Source organism: Achroia grisella, unplaced genomic scaffold (assembly GCF_030625045.1).
Source record: "Achroia grisella isolate CSIRO2021 unplaced genomic scaffold, CSIRO_AGI_Agris_v1 utg23560, whole genome shotgun sequence".
NCBI lineage: Eukaryota > Metazoa > Arthropoda > Insecta > Lepidoptera > Pyralidae > Achroia > Achroia grisella.
In genome coordinates, this window is record NW_026712732.1 from 8781 (window position 1) to 19560 (window position 10780).

The 10780-nt window shown below is 36.7% G+C and overlaps 1 protein-coding gene across 1 annotated transcript; it reads left to right on the plus strand.

The window, feature by feature from the left end:
• Positions 1-6927: 6927 nt before the first annotated feature.
• Positions 6928-9614, plus strand: LOC131842454 (uncharacterized; the record flags this gene model as incomplete). The annotated part of the gene is made up of 3 exons (XM_059190983.1): positions 6928-7037; positions 7957-8101; positions 9482-9614. Coding segments are annotated over exons 1-3 (384 nt in total), but the record flags the coding sequence as incomplete, so codon positions are not given.
• Between the last annotated feature and the right edge of the window lie 1166 nt (positions 9615-10780).

Here is a 10780-nt window from a genome sequence, read left to right on the forward strand (position 1 = left end):
GTAAATGCTATATACAAATAATTTTTTTTTTATTATTATAGTATTAATAGTATTAATTTTATTTTATTTTTATTATAGTATTATTATTTTTTTTTTTCCCAAAAATTCTCATCTCCCCTCTTAAGGAGAGGAGATGGCAACATACCCCCGGCAGAAGCACAGTCGGCCGGAGTTCGTCGTGGTCGTGGGTTTGATTTCTCGGACGGCACAAACATTTGTATTCCTGGGTATGATTATTTGTATCGGTCTGGGTGTATTCTATGTACATTATGTATGTAGTTAGGAAAAAAATCTATGTATTTGTATCAGTTATCTATCTATCTAGCAAGCTTCTGGCTAGCTTAGCTTGGGTCTAGATGGCGCTGTGTAAATTGTACTGAGATTATTATTGTTATTATAATTATATATAGTATTAGCTACTCTAGCTACTCTCCCCGGCTTCGCACGGGTGTACATGTCATATATGTAAACCGCTTCAAAATCCGTTGCGTTGTTTTAAAGATTTAAGCATACATAGGGACGGACAGACAGCGACAGCGACTTTGTTTTATGCTATGTAATGATTGGTCCCAATAAAAAGATAACTATTAGTGTTTTGTTCCTTCCTTTTAAATTAAGGAAACAGCCCAAGGAAAAGGACAATAAGTGTCACGTTTTTGTGAATATACTGGTACATATTATACATATATATGTTTGATCCCGTGGAGTCACGAACGCGGATCCCGTTACATCTCAAACCCGTGGGAAATTTCTAAAATTCTTTCCTCGAAGGGATGTCATATAGGGTTGTATATTATACACAAGGTATAATACCTGTAATATATTAGCTGTGACAGCTATCGTATGATTAAATTTTTATTACGTACATATTTATTAAATATGATATATGAGAACGCAGTATCTTAGTGGTTTACTCCTCCGACTTCGAACTCATAGGTTTTTTTTGTTCCTATGGATGATAATGAAATGGTGCACCCGCCTGCGCTGACGGTTATTCTGGCGGGGTACTAGTGGAGGATGATAAGATGAACATGAAGTCAGGTCAGTTAGCACACCATGGTAAATTTATTGTCAATTTAACACGATAATTCCAGGGGGAAACGCAAGGAGGCCAATCTGGCATGGTGGATTGCTGGCAGTGGGGTAAGCAGGGGTAAGCTCATGCTTACCTACTACTTAATAATCTAACATTAGGTGAGCCTCAAGCTTGTTTGTGCCCTATACTCCAACCCCTCATTACTCAATACCTGGCATGGTGGATTGCCAGCAGTGGGTAGCAGGGTGTAAGCTCACGCTTACCTACTACTTAATAATCTAACATTAGGTGAGCCTCAAGCTTGTTTGTGCCCTATACTCCAACCCCTCATTACTCAATACCTGGCATGGTGGATTGCTAGCAGTGGGGTAAGCAGGGGTAAGCTCACGCTTACCTACTACTTAATAATCTAACATTAGGTGAGCCTCAAGCTTGTGTGTGCCCTATACTCCAACCCCTCATTACTCAATACCTGGCATGGTGGATTGCTAGCAGTGGGGTAAGCAGGGGTAAGCTCATGCTTACCCACTGCTTATTAATCTAACATTAGGTGAGCCTCAAGCTTGTGTGTGCCCTATACTCCAACCCCTCATTACTCAATACCTGGCATGGTGGATTGCTAGCAGTGGGGTAAGCAGGGGTAAGCTCATGCTTACCCACTGCTTATTAATCTAACATTAGGTGAGCCTCAAGCTTGTTTGTGCCCTATACTCCAACCCCTCATTACTCAATACCTGGCATGGTGGATTGCTAGCAGTGGGGTAAGCAGGGGTAAGCTCATGTTACCTACCACTTAATAATCTAACATTAGGTGAGCCTCAAGCTTGTTTGTGCCCTATACTCCAACCCCTCATTACTCAATACCTGGCATGGTGGATTGCTAGCAGTGGGGTAAGCAGGGGTAAGCTCACGCTTACCTACTACTTAATAATCTAACATTAGGTGAGCCTCAAGCTTGTTTGTGCTCTATACATGGTGGATTCCAACCATGCTTACCCCTCATTATCTAACATTAGTGAATGTGTGCCCTATACTCCAACCCTCATTACTCGATCCCTGAAGAAACTTTACATTTCGAATTAATAGTTCCTAAGAATATCGCGTTTAACCAAACGAACGAACAAACTCGTAAATAATATGATATATATTAATACTTGAAGCAAAAACTTTGTACCCCTTTTAATGAAATTTGCGCGAACGGAGGCGTATGAAATTTCGCACACTAGTTTATATAGAGGAGTGGAGAATGCTATTTTTTTTTTAAATGTATTCATTTATACATATAAATAAAATTAGAGTGTCTGTCTGTAACATTGAAATAACTGTTTTACTACATACATATGAATGTAAATACGGTACATACGCCAAAATTTTTTTTTACACGTTTTGTTTGTCTGCCTGTTTGTACCTTTTTTTGCCAGGTAGCTGATGTAATAAGGAGTACTTTAGGCTACTTTTATTTTAGATAAATAAGTTAAATTACACACGGTCGAAGTCGCATAAAACATTAGTTATACAATAAAATTACATTCAATCAATAAAAAGCATTACACACACTACCATACATTTGACTTTATTTATTGTTAAGCACTACCACATATTTGACACACATACACACGCATATCTCTTATTTATTGTTAAGTCTGTGGTTAACTTGAGAATAGATAATAATAATAATAAAACTCTTTATTGTGCATAAAAGAAACAAATAAAAAAAATACAAAAAAAAAGCAAACAAAAGGCGGCCTGGCCTCATCGCTCAAAGCAATCTCTTACAGACAACCAGGGAGATAGAAGCATTGGGTAAGGGAAAGGTAGGTGGCACACTATAAAAAGTTAGAGTTAGTTAAATAGATTTGTTTGTCTTTAATATTATGTCTATAGTCTTTGTCATTAGAACCTTAATAATGTTCAAACTTATAATTTTAATTAATTATGGTCGAGTTTCGACCACTGGGCGACCACTAGATTTAATTAAATAGTTGTCATACTGAAAACCTATAATGCAGAAACGTATAATTTAAATTAATTATGGTTGATTCGACCACACCACTGGGCGGTCATCAGTAGAGTTAATTAATTGAAACCTAACTCCAAACTCGAAAAGTCGTGACGGCATTCCTTCACTATTTAATTCAAATTCAAATTCAAAAATCATTAATCATGTAGGACATTTTAGCCGCTTCTGAACGTCAAATTGTTTACATTATAACTAGCTGTCCCGACAAATGTTGTTTTGCCTTAAAATAAAAAAAAAACTTAGGGGTGGACTACCCCTTACATTTAGGGGGATGAAAAATAGATTGGCTGATTCACAGACCTAATTACGCTCACAAAATTTCATGAGAATCGGTCAAGCCGTTTCGGAGGAGTATGTGAACGAAAACTGTGACACGAGAATTTTATATATAAGATTTTAATTCCTTTCCTACCGCTGGACGGTATTCAGTATATACATCCAATTTAGAAGAACTGGCTGGAAACTCAATTGAATTACTTTTTTTAAAGCCAGTTTATTGACAATTAATTATAACAATGACATTAGGTATTTTCCAATTCCTTGAACCTTGGGAATGTGTGCAGAAGATGGCAACTAGTGTTGTGAGGATCGTCTATCTTTTTCTCGCAGTTTCAATATGGTAGAGCGGCGTCTTTGTCTCGCGCAGCATCCGTATCGATCCATGCCCCGCCCTTGACCTTCAATGGTGCGGGATAAACAGCCCTGACCTTGTATGCGATGAGTCTTGCGTTACTTAACGGGCCTATCATATTATTAAGATATCCCATCTTACTAGTCATATATTTTTTATGATCATGGTTAAATGTTTGACGTAACATGTAATATATGGTTTATGATTATCTAACATAATATCACGTATGTTTATAGTTATTTTAATTATCAATCAATCATATTTTCACGACTGATATCAGATATGGGGTAATCAAATTACTTCAAAAATTATTTCATGTAATCCAAATTCAAATTCAAAATATCTTTATTTATGTTATCTATTACAGACTCTTATGATATGTCAAATCTACCATCAGTTCGGAATGATTTTGAGATGAGAAGAGCTATCAAGAAACTCAGCTCGTATTCTTTTCAAATAAATGTTGTACATGTCTACAATAATACAGACTCTTTTTTAAATTCAAATTTGGGAGAATAGTGTTCACCAGCATATGCTATTGCAAAAGCAAATAGTATAATCAGTGTTCGTAACCCGAACAGACCAGTCCCCACAAGCAGCATTAGAGAAGTCAATACCTACAAGCACCCGTTCACGAGTATGACGGATGAGCCAGCCATCATTGAACTCAATCATATTAGAGGGAGCACATTAACATGTAGGACAGTTTAGCCGCTTATGAACGTTTAGTTTTTTGTATTAATATATTTTTCTCTACCGTCGTTAGTATACATACTTACAGATTGGATTGAGAAGAACTGGCAAGAAACAAGAGTGCTTTTTATACCTATGTAGGTGTCTAGACTAGAATCTAGAAATCCAGTGCATTAACAACTATTCCCATGCCCATTTATCATTTATGTACGTAATCATCTAGTAATAGGAATGGTTTAGTATTTAGTAATAGTAATCGTTTAGTAAGAGAAATCGAACCCGCGACCATCGGAAGTGAGACGGTGTGCTAAACCAGTAGACCACCGAGGCCGTCAATAAGGTACAAAATTGCTACCTCTAGTTCACAAGTTTGTATTAACACAGTTAATTGTCGGATGTCAAGTTTAATTAACCCGGCGTTTAGCCAGGAAATGTTATGGGGTTACAAAATATTTGCGTAAAACGAGACGCATAGGGTGAACAACCCTCGTATAAAGGAATTTAACCCTTCATTCGGTGGTGTCAAACAAACACCTCTAAAACCGGGATTAGGACACGATTGCAATGTGTTAACTTGTGTATTATGTTATGTACATAGAAAGCACCCAGAACGATACAAACAATCATACACATGAATAGAAATGTTTGTGCCGTGCAAGGAATCCAACCCGCGACCATCGGAAGAGATGTGGTGTGCTCAATTGCTAGACCACCGAGGTACCTCTTGTTCCTCAGTATTGAATCACGAACTTTACTTAGACTGCTGTTATTAAACACAATAGAGGAGTTTTGGTAGTGTTATCATATAAAACTGAAGAATGAAATTATTAAGCATTAATTGCATCTGCGACTTCATTCGCGTGAAATTTAACTTTATTTTTCTAAAATAAAAGTAGGCTAAGTTACTTCTTATTACATCAGTTACCTGCCAATAAAAGTCCCGTCAAAATAGGTCCATTCATTTCAGAGATTATCCGGAACAAACAGACAGACAGACGAAAATTGTAAAAAATGTTATATTGGTATAATATATGTATCGTATTTATATTCGTATGCATGTAGTAAGAACGGTTATTTCAAGATTACAAACAGGCACTCTAATTTTATTTATATGTATAGATAATAGTCGAGATTTTGTAGTGTTATAAAAAAGTGAAGAATGAAGAATCAATACACTGTGCCAGTCGCTCGTGGCCTTGCCCAATTTAGGCTTATTTAAAGTCGATAATCACTAACAAACAATTTGCCACCGTAATTTGTCTCTTCTACTGTATACAAATAGGGATCAATTGCTTTTCATTTGAAACAATTTATTATTTGTGTTTAATGTTTTTGTTTCTTTATTATTATTATTTGTATCTATATTTATTTCTTAATTGAAATTACTTAAAATTATGAACACTGATTAAGAATATTAGCAATTCGACTGTGATTTTCTTGTGTTTTCACCTCAGAATTTTCCTCGGCGAACTTATTTTGGTGATTCTTTTTTATTTAAATGCTGATGCTTCTCATCTGGTCCTATAAACGTTTTATCAAGATTTGATATACATATGTAAAATGTCAAGCTCTAATATACAAAGATATTTAGCTACATATATCTCTTGAATATTCCACAGAATGGAAATTTATGGTATAGAGCTGTAGTGTGTATACTAAAGAGAATTGTCTTTTATTTTATACGTCTGTACAGACCATTACTTGTAAATTTTAGACAGAAGTTCCTCGTGTGATGTAGGCATCCATTAGGGCAGGGGTTTTGAGAAATCCCACTGGATAGGAGTAATGTCCATTAAAAATGAGTACCGCGGAGACAATGCTGTCAAGTTCCTACATGATCCTACTTATATAGTATTATAAACGCGCAAGTTTGTCTATATGGAAGGATAGATGGATAATAATAATAATCTCAGGACAATTCACACAGCGCCATCTAGTTCCAAGTTAAGCTATCTAAAGCTTGTGTTACCGGCACTAGATAACTGATACAAATACATAGATAATTTTTTTTTTCGTAAATACATACATATTATACTTAGAAAACACCCAGACCGATACAAACAATCATACTCATAAATACAAATGTTTGTGCCGTGCGAGGAATCGAACCCGCGATCATCGGACGTAAAGCGGTGTGCTGGACCGCTAGACCACCGAGGTCGTAAAGGAGATGGATGGATGTTTGTTACTCTTTCACGCAAAAACTACTGAACGAAATTTGACAAAACTACAGTAATATAACTTAGACATCGGAATGAGACATAGGCTATAAATTTCACACAGAAGAGCTGGCAGCTGGCACCTCGGACAAAGAATTAGTCTAGCTATTCAAAGGGGGAACTCTGCCAGTATCTTCGGAACCTTGCCTGACTCCTTTTAATAATATACTATAGTTATTATATTATACTTTTTAAGGTTTCCAGTTGGCGTAGTATATATTTTTTATTTCTGTATAAATAAAATGACAAACATAAATTTAATAAAATATTGCCACAAGATATATTTTGCATAATTTAACGAGTGTTTGTTCGTCTGTTTGCAGGCGTGGCGGATGTCGGGCGGCGGGGGCGGGGGCGGCGCGGGCCTCATGTCGTGTGTACGCGAAGGCTCGCTCGAGCCGCCCTACAGACCGCCGCACACCGACACACACCACCATGGTCAGTTTTTTTTCTATACTTATAACGTGGTCGTTAACTATGGGCATCATAAATAAACTCAGAGTCCCTAGAGGGCTATGCTTGGAGTGCTTGGAGTGAGCGTATCAGAGATGAAGAGATCCGCTGAAGAATCAGAGCGACCGACACAGCCCGAGGAATTGCGAAAATGAAGTGGCAATGGGCAGGGCACTTAGCTCGTAGGACAAGTAGCCGTTGGGGCTGTAAAGCTGGAGATTTTTGGGGAAGGGACTTCCGGGCTGAAATGATGATGGTGATGATAATATTATAAAGAGATAAAGTTTGTTTGTTTGTTTGAGGTAATCTTCTGGTCTGCTGATACGATTAAAAATTATTTAACTTTTAGGTTATCTAGGCTCCGAGTCATATAGACTATATAACATAACGCCACGTCCAACAGGAGCGAAACAGCAATGAACGATGATAAGTGGCAAAAAATATTCATTTTGAGTGCTTCCCATTCTTTCACTGCATAAACGGTTACATAAAGTTACGCAAAAAATATGTACAACGGAAATGTTCTTCTTTAAAAGTTCTAAAAAAAAGTTCAGGACACATGTCTATTTTATACGGTTAACTCGGTATGAGTTCGGTATTTTTGTTTCTTATAGTTTATCGAATATAAAAACCTAAATATTAAAAAAACCTTTTGCTCCTTCCCAAATTTTTTTTTTATGTTTAGGTCAAAATGATTAATTTCAACTTTTGTATGAATTGGCATTAAAAAATACACACAATCCAAAATTTAAACCCTTCTACGATCTAGGGGTAGATGGTAGAAGGGGTCAAATTTTGGGTTTTTATTATTAATATACACATTTGATTTATTAGCTATATTAATTTATATGGTTTGCCGGTTCAATTAGTTTTTTTAATAAACACTTCGATGTTTCAATTCCAGGCGAAGGCCGCACTGGGAGGTTCTTACGCGGCCTCCGGCGCATGTTCAAGCGACGCGGAAGTGGAACTCGCACGGATGCCTCACCCGACCCGAAAAGTAGCTCCACCAGTGAGCTGCTAGATGCTGAGAGACATGCTAGGAGAAAGTTAGTATACTCTTTCTTGAACCCCTGTTCTTTATACGTCCTGCAGCGGTACCTGCAAAGGTGCTCGTGTCGATTACTATTGGCACCACAGTTTCGCACATGTTATAAGGAATTCTTCAACATGATACCTACGGCTACGTTTTGCCATCGCACCACTCGCCATCGACAGAGAATTCATTCCCACTCGCTAGAACCTAAGTGATCACGGACAGTGCTGTTGCAGGGGTGCTTCTCTTCTAAAAATTAGTTTTCTAGGAATGCCAAAAATCTCTCTCCGTTTAAAGTCTCTCCAGTCTCAGGGCCAATCAATTGATCATTCAATAATCCTGCCCACACATTGATTGTAAATTCATGCTGAAATTGACCTTTGATTGGCTTTTTTTTTGTAATTTTGACATGTGTGCTAGACACTTTTTTTTATTATTAGTCTGAATTATGATACTAATGTGATGTTCATTTGTTAACACAGTTCCTTGTGAACAGATTAAATGCAAAAAAAAAACAATGTGTTAATGAGCAGGTCTTTTTAGGTAGCGCATATTAACTAAAATTATTAGTGAATTTTTACCAAGTTTTTCGGCTGAACTGAAGGATGTCATGGATAATTTTGCATTACTTCTTAACAAAAATTATTTTAAATACCAGCAAATAATATAATCTTTCAGAGAACTTTTCAGGGCGATATGAAAACATGAAAAAAATGAGTTTTAGTGAAGTCGTAAAAATGCTAGATATTAAATTTAAAAAATTGCCGTCATTCATAGGGGTGAGACCCCCCTTTGTATAGTATTTCGTCGTTAAAATATAATATACGATGCGTGGATCAGTCATCTGAAATCCGATATCTAACACACTGTATATTAGCGATAAGATCGCCTTTTATATCAGCTAATATTCATATATTTATTATTCTAATTATTTTCTATATTTGCTGCAATAAAAAGTATAATAAATGATATCTCTTGTACTTCTATATTTACTAAATATAGATTCATTCTAAACTCGACGACGGCCACGGTGTTCTAGTACACCGCCTTACTTCCGATGGTCACGGGTTCGATTCCTCGCACTGTACAAACATTTGCATTCATGAGTATGATTGTTTATATCGGTCTGGGTGTTTTCTATGTATAATATGTATTTACGAAAAAAAATCTATGTATTTGTATCAGTTATCTAGTACCCATAACACAAGCTTTAGCTGACTCAATTTGGGTCTAGATGGCGCTGTGTGAATTGTACTGACATTATTATTATTTACTATTATAATTATTTTCTGTATTTGGCGCAATAAAAGGTATAATTAAAAGTCTGTCTTGTTGTTTTACTACTTATTTGCTATGTTCATTCTAAATTCATATATCACGCTTGTTGTTACAGAGAGGGAGTGTATAGCAGCGGACTGTCGGTGTCCCATGACTCGGTGTTCACCGGCGAGCGATCCGGTGATGAGTCCAGTGATGAACGACCCACGCCCGCTCATCATTTAGCACATTTAGCCACATCGCATCGGGTAAGTCTTCGTATTAATTAAAAATTCGAATTAGAAATATCTTCAACCTCTACCTTCTGTATTAATAATATAGAGGAGAGCAGATTTTGTTGGGAGGAAAATAAACTCTGGAAGCAGTGCACGTATTTGAGAAATTCTGTTTGATTTGAGAATTACACTGTTTAACTGTTACTTCCATTTCACCGCATTCAGAATGGAGCAGCCAGAATTATTGGTAATCAACGTCTTTGTGACAGACTCGACCCGTTGACTTTGCGGCGAGACATTTAATCTCTGTGCATTTATTTTTACACGGGTATTCTGAGGAATTGTTTGGAATATTACCAGAAACTAAAGTACCATCCTGATCATCTAGATGAATGGCAATCTTCCACCGTGCGGTTTTATAGAATCTTTTTGTTTCGCAAACATAGTGTAGAATCAACTTCCAGCAGTGGTATTTCCGAACCAATACAATTGTAACAAGAAAACAGCTTATTCCTTCTGAACTTACAATTCCCCTGGTGTTGCATGGGAACCCTCATGGGCGGCAGTAATCACTTACCATCAACTGAGCCCCAAGCTTATTTGTCCCCTATGCTATAAAAATATATTCTAATGTCACATAAGGTAAAGATTAGGTGAATATATACGAAAAACTCCCAGCAAATTGCTTGGTAACTGAAATAGGTAAGGCAGATAGTCTGTACATACATTAAGACCAAACTCCGCTTATTACCTTACCTTTAATTTTATTAAAGCATCAATCTTCTCTCGAATTCCACACAAACTTAACAAACAACAACCCTCAAGATTTACCGTTAACTCGTATTCTTTGACCAATTTCGGTTTTCGGACAGTAATCGGTATTTATTACGGCTTCATTGTGTATTCGTCGCTGACATTACGAAGATTGAAAGCTTTTGTGTGTAGAAAACATAGTGTTTGAAAGTTTATTGCTTTGGTAATCTTGCCTCGCATGAAAGAGTATAAACTTTGTCTATACATTTGTATCATATATATAGTGTTCGTTCTGTTTTCGTTCCCATACTCCTCCGAAACGGCTTGACCGATTCTCATGAAATTTTGTGAGCGTATTGAGTAGGTCTGAGAATCGGCCAACATCTATTTTTCATCCCCCTAAATGTTAGGGGTAGTCCACCCCTAAATTTTTTTTTTATTTTAAG